The sequence below is a fragment of the Balaenoptera physalus genome (assembly GCF_965194825.1).
Source record: "Balaenoptera physalus genome assembly, chromosome: 14".
Lineage (NCBI taxonomy): Eukaryota > Metazoa > Chordata > Mammalia > Artiodactyla > Balaenopteridae > Balaenoptera > Balaenoptera physalus.
The window spans coordinates 51,513,454-51,530,326 of NC_138893.1; the positions used below are offsets into that span (position 1 = coordinate 51,513,454).

The 16,873-nt window shown below is 36.2% G+C and overlaps 1 protein-coding gene and 1 long non-coding RNA gene across 7 annotated transcripts in view; one reads left to right on the forward strand and one right to left on the reverse strand.

The window, feature by feature from the left end:
• Positions 1-2,442: 2,442 nt before the first annotated feature.
• CUTC (cutC copper transporter) overlaps positions 2,443-16,873 on the reverse strand; it is a 31,279-nt gene continuing 16,848 nt past the window's right edge. For 4 of the 6 annotated variants that reach the window (XM_082425384.1, XM_082425381.1, XM_082425385.1 and 1 more), the window contains 6 exons: positions 15,563-15,772; positions 14,861-14,896; positions 12,484-12,617; positions 7,192-7,219; positions 3,906-4,011; positions 2,443-2,975 (listed from right to left, as the gene is read on the reverse strand). In XM_082425384.1, the coding sequence (XP_082281510.1) occupies positions 2,861-2,975; positions 3,906-4,011; positions 7,192-7,219; positions 12,484-12,617; positions 14,861-14,896; positions 15,563-15,772 (629 nt within the window). In that variant the 3' untranslated portion in view covers positions 2,443-2,860. The remainder of the gene's footprint in view (positions 2,976-3,905; positions 4,012-7,191; positions 7,220-12,483; positions 12,618-14,860; positions 14,897-15,562; positions 15,773-16,873) is intronic. The other 2 variants (XM_082425383.1, XM_082425386.1) reach the window with 2 other exon arrangements.
• On the forward strand, positions 7,229-10,658 carry LOC309643066. Its single transcript, XR_014253529.1, has 2 exons — positions 7,229-7,543; positions 7,853-10,658. It is a non-coding gene; the product is annotated as an uncharacterized lncRNA (long non-coding RNA).

Genomic DNA, 16,873 nt, shown 5'->3' on the forward strand with positions numbered 1-16,873 from the left:
TCCTCTCCTTCCTCCAGTCAGTAACTCTTCTTGCCTGGTTCACTCGATGCCAGCCCCTGTATGCCAGCTGTTGTACTGTACAACTGTACTTTTCAAGGTACTGTACTGTAAGATTAAAAATGTTCTCTTTATTTTTTGTATTTGTTTTTTATGTATTATTTGTATGAAAAGTGTTATAAACCTATTACAGTATAGTACTATATAGCCGATTGTGTTAGTTGGGTACCTAGGCTAACTTTATTGGACTTACGAACAAACTGGACCTACAACTCGTATATGTAGGGGACTTACTGTAATCTTTTTTATGTTGCTGGACTCAGTTTACAGAACAAAGTGAAAAGTGGATCTCGATGGGGCAAACTGAAGATATCTAGCATAGTTCCCAAAGTCAGTAATCCTGATTCTCAATCCAGTGCTTTTTTTCCACTAGCAAAGTAAATCAACAGTATGAGTACACAATTGATGGCTGTAATGAGAAATATATAAAAATATGAAGTCATGGTTCCCTAGTCTCAAAATACTTATAATATTGATGAGAAGACATATATACATGAAATAATGAGTAAATATTTTAAAACAGGACTATGTGTAGAAAAATAAAATCAAGGTAAGGGGTTACCTTATGCTTCTTTTATATTCACATAGTGGAGGGCACAAACTATCAGCTTCAGTACTCAACGCCTAGCTTCCTGGGAGGACTTTTAAACTATCAAAGACTGATACTAGGAAACTAACCTAGAAGAAAAGAACTTTAATGCGTACATACTATGTACTTCATGTTTTAATATATCCTTAAACCAGAAGCCATAGTTTAGTTATTATTCCTGATTTAAAAATAAAGGAATTAAAGTTCAAAAAATTAAGTTAACTTAAACTGGAAGCGAGGATATGATTCCAGGTGTGTCTGATTTGCCCAGGAGTATTGCTCTCTGTACTACATCCAGATACCAGAAGCACCCTTAAGCATAAGACTTAGAGGTTAGTAGCCTAGCATTCAAGTCTTGTAAACAACATTAATTTGTTATTAAATTTTGAGCAATTCATAGCACCTCTCAGATCCCTAGCTAATCTGTCTAAATAAAATAGAGATAATAACATAGCCTGCTCTTATCTCTGGAGGATCATACAGTGAAGTCCAAGCATGGGGGAGGGTTAGGCCAAAATACTAAACATGATGTGTGTGCATGTGTACATGATACTTACATGTCTCTTTCTATATTCCAAAGCCAATATTAAAACTATTAACAGAAACCAATATTAACAGAAACCACTGAGGTTATTATTAATTTTAAAATAGCTTGCCTCTCATTTCTCATAAATTCCTTGGCAAATATTCTATGTTGAAATTGTAACTGAAAAAGTGAGGAAAGAAGTTAAGGTTTAAAAGTGAGGGAAGGGGGACTTGCCTGGTGGTCCAGTGGTAAGGAATCCACCTTACAATGCAGGGGACGCAGGATCGATCCCTGGTCGGGGAACTAAGATCACACATGCTGCAGGGCAACTAAGCCCGCGTGCCACAACTACTGAGCTCACGTGCCTCAATTAGAGAGCCTACATGCCACAAACTACGGAGCCCACACGCTCTGGAACCCACAAGCCACAACTAGAGAAGAGAAAACCCGCACGCCACAACTAGAGAGATGCCTGCGCACCACAACGAAGAGCCTGCGCACCACACCAAAAGATCCCACATGCCTCAACAAGATCCCACGTGCCACAGCTAAGACCTGACGCAGCCAAAATAAATAAAATAAATAAATAAATCTTTTTAAAATAAATAAATAAATAAAAGTGAGGGAAGGGGCACATTAAAAAAAAGAGAAGGCTTTTGGTATACACATTCATTGGTATCCAAGTTTGTGCATGCTATTTACAGAGGCTCCACTAATTAGCCTCATGACCAAGGGCAAGCTCTTCGTATTATGATTCAGTTACTCTCCTAATACGGAAGCATCAGTTCTATTACCAGAGCGGTGTTTGTATAAAATGAGATAATAAATATGAAAGTGACAGAAAAAACTAGAAATGAACCTCACCATTTGGGACCTGCCCATAGGAAAAGCATTTTTCATCACTAGAATCCAGTCTCCATATCTGTGGCCTCAGCTGAAAGAAACAGCTATTCTGATAACCTTCCTAACCTCCCCCAATTCTCTACAGATCTTTGTACCTTGTCAGATGAACCTCATAGTTAAGCCATTTCTCTATCTGGGAGCAGAGGTAGAAGTAACCTGATGAACAACAGAGATCACTTCTGCCTTTCTAAGTCTGGGAACTTTTACATCCTACTTCCCAAGTCTAGGAATTTTTATGCTATACCATTTACTCTATATCCTTAGCATCCTTCCCAGGATCCAAAAAGTACATAATAAAAAGAGAAAATAAAATTAAAAAAAAAATCCTCCCTTTAATACTTGGCTACAGATGAGTAAGAGACTCTACCATAATAGAATGGCAATTTTTATTTTACAAATGAAAAGGCAAAATACTGCTACTGAGTTGACCATGAAGTCACATCTGAGTTGAATTTTCATACTTTGCAGTTGAATTTTCCCACCTTGCAGTTGAATTTTCCCAGTTCATCAGTTAATTCCACTGAAAACAGACTAAGCCTCCATTTGTGGAAGAAGTGTAGGCCAGATTTAACCATGATGATGGAGATGGTCGACAAGATTAAGCAAAGGAAATGACTGTAACCTGTTTCAAGTTCTTTTTCTTCTTGGAAACATTCTCCATGGTAATGTAAGACTTAAAGACTGTGACTGTCCTGGCCAGAGAAGGTTAAAGCTGTGTCATAGAGAATTGTAGACTATTCTTCTACCTTTGTCCAGTGATATCCATATCTCTCAGAGAGGTCTGGCTAAACCAGAATATTCTTTGCAATAGCATTCAAAGTCCTTACTTGGGTCACATCTGTTACCTTTAGGGAATACTCTGATCTAGAAAGAGAGGCTCCCATAGCAACCGAGGAATTTCTGCAATAGAAGCAATAAAGGGACAGATATTACATAAGTTGTTAAATGAGTCCTCCTACTGGCACTTCATTTTATAGGCAATTTCATGGCTCAAGAACAAAGGTAGGTCAAGGACCCTGAACTACTATATTTCATAATGTTTATTAATTACTTGAAACATCTAGTATCTAAATCTATCAGATAGTGTACTTGATTTTATATCTGGAGTTGTAAATTCTAAGGCTCTTGCTTCTTTTACATTTCATTTTTTCCAACTTAGAAATAATCAACAATTAACTAGGAAATTACAGGAGTCCTCTCAAGTATAATAAAAAAAACACATAATAGTTTAAATTCCTTAATGGTGATATAATTTCCAAATAACTGAAAATAGGGAATTCCCTGGCAGTCCAGTGGTTAGGACTCCATACTTTCACTGCCAAGGGTGCAGGTTCAATCCCTGGTTGGGGGAACTAAGACCCCACAAGCTGTGCGGCATGGCCAAAAACAATAAAATTTAAAGAAATTAAAAAATAAAGATAAAATAACTGAAAATAGAGAGCAAAGGTGAGGAAAGATAAAAATGACTACGGCTCTTCCATCCTGATACCATAGTTATTAACTTTGCTAAAGGAAATCACAGGTGAATGGCCACACATACATATCTGATTCATTTGAAGCTTAGCTGCTGAATTAGAATTTATTATTAACTGGTCTAAGTTCAGCAATGCCTTAAGGCTTTGAAGGTTAGCCTATGTTCAGAAGAGCCTGCTTATTTAAGGCAGGAAAAGAACCACTCTGCAGTTAAAACACTTCAAAAATGACTGTAATACTTACATACTAATCACAACATTCCATTCATTAATCATGCCATCAACTAAGATTTTCCTGTTTGGGGAAGTAAAGATTAATCGCATTCATTTTTGCAGGAGTCAAAGAATATATTTTTACCGAAACTTCATTCCTGAATCTCTAGCCAACCGAGCGGAACAGTGGAATTCTGTAGCACCTGAACCCTCAAGGATCCTTTGTAGATTTCTGTCTGTTATGCCACCCCCTGTTGGAAAGAATAAGTAATATATTAAATAGAATAGATTTTCATATAAGATTTAATGAATAATATGACTGCCAACTCTACCTGGAACCTCCATACTGAAATTTCTCATTGATTTGAGAATTATTCTCTCTTTACTCAGCTAGAATGAATTTAGAAAAAAATGATGAAAAGGCAAGACTACAGACTCTGAAGAACAAAAGATAAGGTCAAAGAAACTTTATGACAGAATTTTACATGCCCACTGGTTTATATAACAATGCTATACGTTACTGATTTTAAATCTATAAAGATTACTCTAGGGCAAGGAAAATCACTGAGTGCTCTAGCCCTGCTTCCCCTCAATTAAAGCAAAATCAAATTGAAATGAAAGGTAAGATAGACTTGAGGAAGAAGTCACAAAAGCGAAGCCTCAGAAATGTATGTCAAAGAGAAAACCTCCAAGGTTCTTTCTCTGGCCCAGGATTTGATGAACACACAGATTTCACTGGAAATGGGAATAATGCAAGGTGTTATACAGCTTATTTGTTATAATATCAACTTTTTGTTTCATTTTACAGAAGAATTTGATTCTACTTTATTAAAACTGCACAATCAAGTATTTTATGACTCATTTGTTTTAATGAACAATCTCTTAAATGTCTGTATATAAAGAATAATATTCTGAACTGATACCAGATTATAAATATAAAATCAGCTTATTCATCTTTATATCATTCTCTCCTAATATATAGGATGTATTCAATACATATTTTTAAATGACTGTTAAAATATGTACTTTTTAGCTCAAGCTATTCAAGCTACTAAAATAACTTGATTTACACACTCTTTCAGACTCATTAACTTTTTTCTTGGTGGTACAGTAATATCACTGAGCCCTAAGAAGCAGAAAGAACACAGACGGAGAAGTCAGATTTAGATTGGAATCCTGGCTTTACCACTGTGGCCCTTCACAGCTATGTGATCTTAGATAAATTACTTAAATCCACTGAGCCTCAATTTTTTTCACCAAAGAGGGATAGTATTGCCTACTTCACAAACTTGTAAGGATTAAAAGACAAATACATTATTTCCTTCTAATAAATAACAAAATATCTGGCCACTGAAATACATGTTGCTCAGTTATCAGAACATAAGTAATACATTTTCCAAACATAGACTAACAGGTGGGACTTGAAAGAACAGCTAGTTCAATATCCTCTCTTTATAAAGATAAGGAAACTAGAGCCTAAATTATATTGTAAGCTTCATTATGAAAGTCCCTAGAGGGGAGCTACTATGTTCTAGTTATCTTTATATTTCCCAATGATGGACACTCATTAGGCATTCAGGTTGACTTACCCAGGAATTTTTACTTGCTGGTAATTACTTACATGAAATTGTTATAATTTGTTTATACATCTATTTGGTGAGCTCCTCAAGTAGAAGGATTACTTCATATACATTTCTGTGTTTTTACACCTACCACAGAACCTGGCATATAATTAGCATTTTCTTGGTAAGGTTTGTTAAATAATCACAAATATTTTTGGATATAACATCTTTTCACCTAAGACTGTAAGCCTCTTGAGGAAGTAGTTTCTTGTGTAACTCTGTATCCCAAGTAGTGCCTTGCACATAGCACATAACTTAATAATTACATATAAAGCAAAGGCAATCTTACGTTAACAACTGTCTTTAAGTCTGGGTATTAGTTGTCAAGTATAAATATATTTAGTCTTAAATGGAAATGCATCAGACTCAATTAAGTTTCTTTAACATTCCCTGATTAATCTTCTAAGGGTCTCAACTTAACAAATAATATATGCTTTCTGTCTGCTCATGTTTCAGGAACTTGCTACAAGTCAAAGCTTTACTAAATTTCTGACACTATCTGTCTCTTTGGCCTCTTTTTAAAAATTGGCCTATATCTCACTATCACCATTTTGACCTCTGGTCAGTCTTGGCATCATTGGTATTAAGACAACCAGACATTGTATGCCTTCTGATGTGATGAAAAATGAAGTATTCAGAATTATCCATGAAGTATTCCTACCAAAAATATTTAACCAGAATGTAAACAAGCAATTTATAGGAAAATACAGAGGCTAGTCTAGGAAATACATGCTAAACAATATCAAAAGGAAACAATCTGATAAATCCAGAAATTAGGACATTTTACGGGGTAAGTAGTTCAAACTTTTTAAATGTCATTTTTTTTTTAAAGCAGAAGAAGAAAAGGAAAACTTCTATATTAAAAGATATTAAGAAAGATAAAAACCAAGTGCAATACTTGTTCCTTGATTGGATCCTGGTTTGAACATATCAGCTATAAAAAACATTCTGGGTACAATTAGAGAAAGGAGAGTATTGGCTGAGTATTAAATGGTATTAGGGATTTAGTGTTTATTTTGATAGATGTGATAATGGTATTGCGGCTAGAGTAAAATGCCCTTATTTTTTTAGAGACGTATAAAGAGAAAATGTCATAATGCCTTTAATTTAATTTTAAAATACCTCAGGATAAAAAAAAGATGAAACAAATGTGACAAAATGTTAAATCTAGAAATTGAGTACATGAGTATTCATAATGCTGTTTTCTTTTTTATACGTTTGAGAAATTTAATAAGAAAAAATTAAGATTGTCTTTATATTCATCTCATTCTGGATCTAGGTCATCTTATCTAATTCTTTAAAAACTGTTGACTTCTAATGAGCCATTATGTACTTCATTGATCTCAGAGTTATCATTAGGAGTATGTGATCCAACTGTTCTGACTACAAGGAAGAATTTCGTGATCAAATATTTTCAGAAACTGCGTATTACATTATCCAGGGATATTACCTATGTTTGCTTATACCTTGTCAACAACTAGGACATTTGGCCCTAATGCAGCATAGCAGCATCAAGTTTGGTGTGCCTCACCAGAAATGAACATCTACATTCACAAAATTGTATACTATGGGAAAGCAAACATGGAGAAACCCCAATCCTTATTTGCTCTTCTCTGAGCGAAACCCTACTAGAGTGTTCCTCATGTAAAGTTTTAAATTGCAGCATAGATCCCCCAGTCTTAAACATTTTAATCAAATTATATATTCTTTCCGAACACCATGTACTAATACTACCCCCCATACTGTCCTGCCTCTTTTGCTCTTCCTCACTATAGTGTTACACTAGTAAACGGATAGATAAATAAATACCTGGCATTACCACAATTCTGCCTTTTGCCTGAAAAAAGAAAAAAATAAACAATTTTAATATCCTTCTCTTACATGGGATAATAAGGCAGCAAAACAGAAACATAACTATATTAAATTTATTAAGTTACTACTAGTATCTAATTTTCAATAGATCCTTCTATTTCTTTGGGATCGTGGGTAAGTAAAATGTTCAGCATAGTAACTCCTTCTACCCAGAAAGGTTATTTTATTGTATTGCTTTAAAGACTTGTACTGTTACAAACACAAAGAATAGGAGAATAAAATATAAATACTAAATAATCGCACCACCTTAAGAAAACCCATTACTGGGGGCTTCCCTGGTGGCGCAGTGGTTAAGAATCCGCCAGCCACGCAGTGGTTGAGAGTCTGCCTGCTAATGCAGGGGACACGGGTTCGAGCCCTGGTCTGGGAGGATCCCACATGCCGCGGAGCAGCTGGGCTCGTGAGCCACAATTGCTGAGCCTGCGCGTCTGGAGCCTGTGCTCTGCAACAAGAGAGGCTGCGATAGTGAGAGGCCCGCGCACCGCGATGAAGAGTGGCCTCCGCTTGCCGCGACTAGAGAAAGCCCTCACACGGAAACGAAGACCCAACACAGCCATAAATAAAAATTAATTAAAAAAAAAAAAAAAAAAAAAGTAAGTGTAAGAATCCGCCAGCCAATGAAGGGGACACGGGTTTGAGCCCTGGTCTGGGAGGATCCCACATGCCGTGGAGCAACTAAGGCCATGCACCACAACTACTGAGCCTGTGCTCTAGAGCCCACGAGCCACAACTACCGAGCCCATGTGCCACAACTACTGAAGCCTACGTGCCTAGAGCCCGTGCTCCACAACAAGAGAAGCCACCACAATGAGAAGCCCCCGCACCACAACGGAGTAGCTCCCGCTCACTGCAACTAGAGAAAGCGTGCGTGCAGCAACGAAGACCCAACACAGCCAAAAATAATAAATAAATCTTTTAAAAAAGAAAAAAAAAGAAAAGCCACTACTGAAAAATAACACTAATTCTGAGTTCTTGGCATGCGATGGAATGGAAGTAGTTGAATTTAAGTAAGATTTCAGCAGAAAAGAAAGAGTATAGCATAATCGTAAATTACTAGAAAAAAAATCTGTTCAAATCATGTATCCTCAACTAAATTCCCTAGCTTATTATACCAATTAAACAAAACCACAGGTCCATTTTATTGGATATTAAGTAATAAAACTGAACTAGATGAATTGATTTAATTTCTGATAATAGGTATTGAAATTTCCCTATTTTTATTCTAATTTTCATCCCATTTCCTAAATAAATTTTGGTGATATACCCAGTATCACTGAAAGTCAAAAGGAAATCACCTTTTTACAAATGCATACTCAGTGGAAACTCTAGTGGCAGGTAGGTAATAATGACAGAATGAAAATAACATATAATGTTATAACAAGCTCACTAACTTGCAGAATAATACCCTGATCAAATTGCTCTATCATGAAAGTGTTTATCAAATGTCACTTTACTCACTCCTCCATCCATCCAACAAGTATTTATTAAGCGCTTAGTGTGTACCAGACACTGTTGTAGGTATGGAGAATACTGTGACTGACGGGGTCCAAAATATGCCAGTGTGGCATAAAAATTATTTTGAGCTAAAGGCTGAAATTCCTTATCTGCCTAAAAGCAGAGCCTCCCAAAAGAACTGAAAAAGAACTCAACTGTCATAAATCCCCTCACTGGAAGCAGCTCATCAGCACCACACCCAGACAGACAATATCATAAAACTATCCTATCTCCCATCTATTCTTCTAAAGATACAATTATCTTTCCAAAAAGTCATTTGTTTTCCCATAAGGGCCCTTTCTCCTTCCACTTCTAAGTCCCTAAGTGCTCTCTTCCCCCTCCTTCGCCTATTAGAAGATGGTATATAAGCCCCAAATTCTAAGCACCTCTTTCAGTCACATTTCTTTGTGAACTCCCATACATACATACACACGTGATTACAATCTTGTTTTCTTGCAAATCTATCTTTTGTCAGTTTAATTTGCAGGACCTCCAATACTGAACCTAGGAGGGTTCACTTTTTTTTTTAAAAAGAGGGTAAAGAAAAAGTTTTTCCTCCCTGACATCATGAGCAAGAGAAAGTTCCTATTCTCATGGGGCTTTCATGTTCAACGAAAACGGACAACAGATAGGTTTATTTATAAAATATAAATATTTAAACATACAATGAAAAAAAAATAAAGCAAGGAAATGAAATAGAGAGTAAAAGGGAGAGGGGGCTATTTCATAAAATTTAATAATTGTTAGAGAAATAAGTGAAACAAGGCTGTTTAGTATCCTCAAACAGACTACAGCAAAATACCCACAAAACTAAATATTTACTATCTAGAATGCTGAAATGAGTTCAGGAGCAAAAAAAGTCATATTTACTATAACTGTTTCTTCCAACTGAAAGCTTTCTAAAACATGGACAAATCTTTAAAGAGATGAATTCTATCACTTTTTTTTTGGCCTTCCATAAAAGATTATTTAGAATTATATGCTTACCTAAGGCTATCAAAGTGATTTACCAATACAGAGCAGTTACTAAGTGTCAGACCTTGTGCTGAAGTAATCCACAACTATTCTAGGAGGTAGGCACTATTATTATTCTAACTTGTAGGTAAGGAAACTGAAGTTTAGGATGGTTAGGTAAACTGCCCAAGGTCACTGTTAGTAAGTGGCAAAACCAGGATTTAAACATAGACCTTTCTAATCCCAAATCCTATGCTTTAACCAGTATATTATACTACTAAGTAACTGCTTCAAGAAGTAAAGTTAGCATGATCTCACTTCTATGTGGGATCTGAAAAAGTAAAATACAGAGAAGCAGAGAATAGAATGGTGGTTACCAGGGGTGAGGAGGTGAAGGAAATGGGGAGATGTTGGTAAAAGGATACAAAGTTGCTATGTAGGATGAGTACGTCTATAGATCAAATGTACAGCATGATGACTATAGTCAATAAAACTGTACTGAATACTAAAAATTTGCTAAGAGAGTAGATTTCAGGTACTTTCACCACACACACACACCACACAAGTTAACTATATGAACAGATGAATATGATCTTGACTGTAACATTTCATTCTGTATATGTATATCAAAACATCATGTTGGGGCTTCCCTGGTGGCGCAGTGGTTGAGAATTTGCCTGCCAATGCAGGGGACACTGGTTCGAGCCCTGGTCTGGGAGGATCCCACATGCCGTGGAGCAACTAGGCCCGTGAGCCACAACTACTGAGCCTGCGCATCTGGACCTTGTGCTCCGCAACAAGAGAGGCCGCGATAGTGAGAGGCCCGCGCACCGCGATGAAGAGTGGCCCCCGCTTGCTGCAACTGGAGAAAGCCCTTGCACAGAAACGAAGACCCAACACAGCCAAAAATAAATAAATAAATAATAAAAATAAAGGAATTCCTTTTAAAAAAAAAATCATGTTGTACACCTGTTATATATACATATAATTTTTACTTAAAAAAAGTAAAGTTAGTGTATAAGCATATTTAACCCAGCTCTTCCTGCCAACCTGCCAGTGATTAAACTACAAATCTCTCTCTCTCACACACACATACACACACACACACACAATTATTTTGAAATGCAATATATGACTACAACAATTATTCTCTACTCCATACTGAGTAACCATTTTAAAATGGAAACCTGACTCATCAATCCTTCTATTTTAAAACGCTTCAGGCTTCCCCAGTGCACCAAGGATAAAATACAAACTCTTAAATAGTTTTCAAGGCTCTGGACAGTATTCTTCTCTTCACATTCAACATTATAGTCATTCTTCAATATCTTAATAAATTACGCTCACTTTTGTTTCTAGGCCTTTGCATATACTGTTTTGTCTACGTGGAGCATCCCCCCGACTCTCCCTCTCCCTAGTCCCTTTTACATTGATGGCTCCTAATCATCCTTCAAACGAGTAAGACATTGCAGTGTGGATTTCTTTTCTTCTGGGAAGCTAACTACTGTTAATCCCAATCCCTCAAATCTGGGGTTAATTCCTCTCCAATGTGCTCCCACAGCACTTTTTTTTTAATATAGTACTCTATTAAAAGTGCCTGTTGTGCACTAGTTTGTAAGGGCAGTGACTACAGACACGTGCGCATGCGCAGGCACCCCTTGGTCACCGCCATAGTGCAAATGCCCTGCACCTTTATACTTAATAAATATTTATAAAACCAGTAAGTTCCAGTCTAGAAAAGTTTATCTGATCCTCAGGTGAAATTTCTGAAAATTATTTTCATGGTTATAGAAAAGTAAACATAAGCATATGTCTACACAAAAACACTAAATAATATTATTAATAATAGCAGTAATAATAATTACAGACACTAACATGTATTAAAATCTAATACATATCAAGCACTCTGCTAAGGCTCTTACCAAGAGCCTTTCTTATCTCTTATATTATCTCTTATCTCTACCAATCCTACCTGATCTCTACCAATCCTCAGAGCAACCCTATATAGGAGATTTTAAACTTATCTCAATTTCACACAAGGAAACAGAGGCTTAAACGCTAGTAATCTACTCAACATTATACAGCAAGTGTCAAACCTGTCTCAAATCCAGAACATTCTCATCTCAAAGTCCATACTCACTAACTTAGAATGCCTCTGGACTGGTGTCAGAAAAACACAGACTGTTCTACAAATGATGCGAACTCACAAGAGGAAATCATATAAGAGAAAAATGTATTTCCTCCTATCTTGGTAGCTGGGGAGAAATGAGAGAAGGATACAGTTTTAGTTTTTTTTTGGCCGTGCCATCTGGCATGCAGGATCTTGGTTCCCCCACCAGGGATCTAACCCGTGCCCCCTGCTGTGGAAGCACAGAGTCTTAATCACTGGACCACAAGGGAAGTCCCAGTTTTAGTTTTAGAATTCACCTCGAAATGATAATTTTCTCAAATTTTATGTGGGAACCCCTGAGTATACATAGGTTGACAGTAAGAAGATATGGCTTAAACTATGCAACGCTGATGGCAGAAGAAAGGTAAAATTTGCTGTGGTTATCCAATTAGATCAGTTATTTAGGCATTGTCTATAATTTGATCTTAAGAGCCTTGGCTACTAAAAATGCTCATGTGAAAGAAATAAAAATTATAAAATATGTTATTTCCTGCTTGCTATGGAGTAACCACAAAGTCAGTAATATGTAGTTTCACAACCTCGTTGAACAGCAGAATATCAGAAGTAACCACAACAGAGTCTTAGGAAGAAAGGAAGGAAATTGTGTGTACCTGATCTATGAGTCGCTTTATTAGGGGTAGTCCTTCTAGTGCGGAACTGTCACATCCACTGGTTAATACTCTTTCAAATCCCAAAGTTAAGAGGGTCTCTAGAGCTGCCATTGGATCATGAACCATGTCAAAGGCTGAAATAAATAAAACTGACTTGAATTTTGAACAGATATCTCTAATACAGTGCTTTCCAAAATGTAGTATACACACAGTGGTATGCTGGACCTAGCTTGTCCTGGCTTGCAAGAGTGTCAGTTGTTAAATATTCAGGAATTTTGCAAGCATGACTGTCAATCCATTGGCAGCTGAAATTAGTCAAGGTGAAAGTACATAAACCACAGAAATCAACAAATGCTACAAGTCAGGGCTCTTTTTTCCTGAGAACCAGTTTACCAGCATACCACAGTCAGCATGCCACCAATGGTATGCAGGATCATTTTAGATGGTATGCATTTGAACAGATGCATTTACTTACATGCAGATTAGAAGTGAAAAGTTTCCATTTTTCATTAGTTATAAAGTTTCTCTTTAAAATAAATTTACTTAAGATTTTAAGAAAATTATTAAATACATTTACACAAGTAGCCCTTGAATATGGTAAAATTGTAAACGTAACAGGCAAGTGACTCAAATTTGGGAAAGTCTGCTCTAAGGGTTCAAACAAACTGGACAAACAGAATGAAAACATTACACTCACCAGTTCTAGAAAAAGCCTTGGTTCACATTCTCATTATTGACTAATATTTTATTCTAATCCATTTATCCCATGTACTCAAGACTCATAGTATAAGGATAGTTGTTTACAACAGACGATATGAAGTTTCAGTTCCATCCTACTTTCTAAGAGACTTCTCTCCTCCTCATTGAGGAAACTGGCACTAGGAACCCCAAAGAAAACTACTTCTGCTTTGGTTCTCAGCACTGCTACATGATACGCAAGTGCTAATCTATGGTGCATTAGGTGGTAGACCCCTTCCTTTCACCCTTTAGTGTATGTAGGCAGCTAAATGTAACACAGAGAATTTTCCTTTTTTGGTGGCAGTACCTTCTCAGTGATTACACTGTCATAATATTAAATACATGAGTGAAAAAAAAGTGGAATCCAGGACAATATAATAATATAAAAACGGAAATATTTTTGCTAAATTTATTGAAGGAAAAGACAAAAACTTTGAAATGATTTTCTTAGTTTAAGAACAGAAAAATATATTCTATATGGTGGGTTTATTTTGAATTATTTAGCATATCAAATTTTAAACTATATATTTTTCAGATAAATGTTTACTAATTTAAATTACCTCATATTTTAAAACTTTTCTTTTTTTTTTGGCTAGCTTCAAAGTTCCTGACTTTTAAGCGATCTAACATCTTTTAGTTATTGCTAGTTTATGAGAAGCATTGCTAAACAGCAAGTCAAGAAAGTTTTCTGGTGCTACTCATTTCATAAAGAAACAAGGATTACAAATGCTTTATACCTGATTTCTATAAATGGATGCAAATCCTAGTGTCCACTCTCATCCTAATCTTTGGATGCTTACTCAAAAGGACAAAAAAAATTCAATAATTTCTCATGCATATCATCAAATAAAAAAAAAATTGAAGACTTCTTTCTTTTCATGTGCAATGGCAGTGCCTCTGAAGGCAAAATTCACACTTGTTCCTCCATTTTACCAATGCTAGACAAAAATGTATGGAAACTGTAACTGCCTAATTTAGAGATAAGAAGTATTTTCATATAAAATTATCAGATACTTTTTAGAAATCATTCTGATGCAGACAAGCTATCAATAATGTACAATAATTTTGTGCACTATAGTGAACATCTGTTCATTGATTATCCAGCACCTATTTCTTCTCTCCTCTTCCTAATAGTACCCAATTCTTCATCAGATACCCACCCCCTCTCTGCCCATGAATCTTATATTCATCTGGGAAAGCTGACCTCACTCTTAGCTCCAGAAAGATCTTATCTGGCTTAAGCCAAGCAGCACATTTCCTTTCATTGGCCATAGTGATTTATCCTTTTTGAGACTGCACATGACCTGAGGCAAACTAATAAAAATGAATCTCAGGATTCTTGCTTGGAAAGCTGTGACAAGCACACGCACTTGTAGGCAATGCTTACTCTCTCCCTCTATTATATGCCACCACCACCACCTTCTGCTTTTAACAACTTTTCATAACTAAGGCTTCACATTTTCTAGAAACTGTGCATCTCTAAATTTACAACTGTTAGTCCCACGATCAGTATAAAAAAACCAATTGGTAACACTGTAACGACACTATACAATTGTGTTCCAGAAAAAAGGTTGTGGCATTTGGTGAAATGAGAAAACTGACACCGTTCAACAGAACTTCTAAAATGGAAATGACTCACCTCGGTGGAAAGTGACTGGCAGAGGACGGCAAATAGCTATATAAAGAAAATCACATTACAACATGAATGAAGAGATCATCACTGATTACTATTTACAGAATTCTCCATGTTAGAATGAACTTTTTAATACTTTCTTCTCTTAAGTGAAGACACTGAACTAAAATAATAAAAAAATGGCAACCTTCCAAATCCAAAAGTCCTATGTTTCCATTAATCTCTGATTTTCATTTAAAAAAAAAAATAGTCATCCACTCCTTAGAGGCACCAAATAAAAACTATATGATCTGGCAACTATAAGGGTAGCATTACATCTATTACTTACCCTTCTGAAAATCTTCAAGAAATACTCTGGCCTAGTAATATAGGTAGTTTGCTTCTGTCCTCTCTACATCTCCCCATCCTCACCAAATGTAATAGCTTTTCAACTTTTTGGTGCTGTGATTAAAGGAATCAAGGTAAATTTCTCTTAAACCCTATAGGAACAGTAGCAGAACCCAATCTATAGTAACTAAGAGAGTCAGGAGGGCTATGTCACACACAGTCTCTACCCAAAACACCTAAATAGCTAGTGTTTAAAATAGGTTAGTATAAGTGCCTGCAGGTGTGAATGAAAAGTCAGTTTTGTGATTGCGTTTTTCTATATTGGGAGTATTCAATGCAATCATCGTTAGAGGCTTTTTAGTCTCAGATAAAAATTCTTACCCACAAGGGACATGCACAGTTCTTTGTCAATGTGTCCATCTTCAGTCAGTGCCCCAAATACCAAACCATCAGCACCATAAAGCTTGGCAAGACGAATGTCAGCCTTCATCACCTCAACTTCACGGTCTGAATATAAAAAATCACCTCCACGTGGTCGAATCATCACAAAAACTGGTATCTGGACATATTGCTTCACTACTTGAAGGACACCTATAAGAATAGAGCAGACTAATTAAAATTCAAATGTGAGCTAAAAGCTCAAGGAAGTCAATAAAATATTACTGTACTGGTCTTTTACATTTTCTCTGGTGTATCACTTCTACAAGAAATGGAAGAGTTGATGGAATAAACCATAGAAAGATGGATCTAAAGGAAAAAGGAGACACTGAGAAGAAAAATGTACATATAGTAGAAGTTACATAATAAGAAAATCAAGCGTAAATAAAAAAGCCATTTAGAAAATAGAAGGAAGTTACCGCATTTTAAAAGCACTTGTCAGTTGACTCAACTAAATTCTTTTACTGGAATGTGACATTTGAAAGTGTAATAACTACCAGGCTCTATGTTCTGCCAGTGTATTCCCTAAGATCCGGTTTCTCCTTCATAATGATTACAGCTCTATTTAAAACCTACTATAGAGATGGTTACATAGTTCTAAAGTTTATGATTCCTTAATGGACAAAGATATTTAGCACAGCCTTTTTTTTTAATAAGAGATATGCAAAAGGGAGCAAAGTTGTACTTATTTGTGGTTTTATGAGGAGATCTATGAATAAAAGTACCCAAATTTGACACAATTCATGGCTAGTTCAGAAACACTCAATGGTATAAGATCTGTGGCAAGCACCATTAGTGTTTACCCAATGTGAATTTACGTCTTTTTCCTTGCTACAAGAACCCCAATTCTGCATGGGATAGCAATGTGCCCATCACCAAGTAATGAATCATACATGACTGCTGTTGCAAAAAACAGACTGCACTCAAATAACAGGTATGTTCTAGGTATTTCAGAGTGGCCAGGGAACGCCCTCCTTTATTTTAGAGAGAAGAGTCCAAAAGGCCATTGCATATATAAACCTTTTATACTAAATAACGCTATCATCCATCTCAGAGTAAAATACAGGAGTCAAAATTTCATATAGGGACTTGGGCTTTAGAACGAGACAGAGTAACAGGAACTGGATTTACCCTTCCACCCATAAAACCAAAAAACAGACAAAACATATGAAACAATGGTTTGCAACAAAGGATAATGTTGCCTGAGAGATGGGAAACAAATGAGGTGAGCTCTCTGAATGACCCAGATTACTA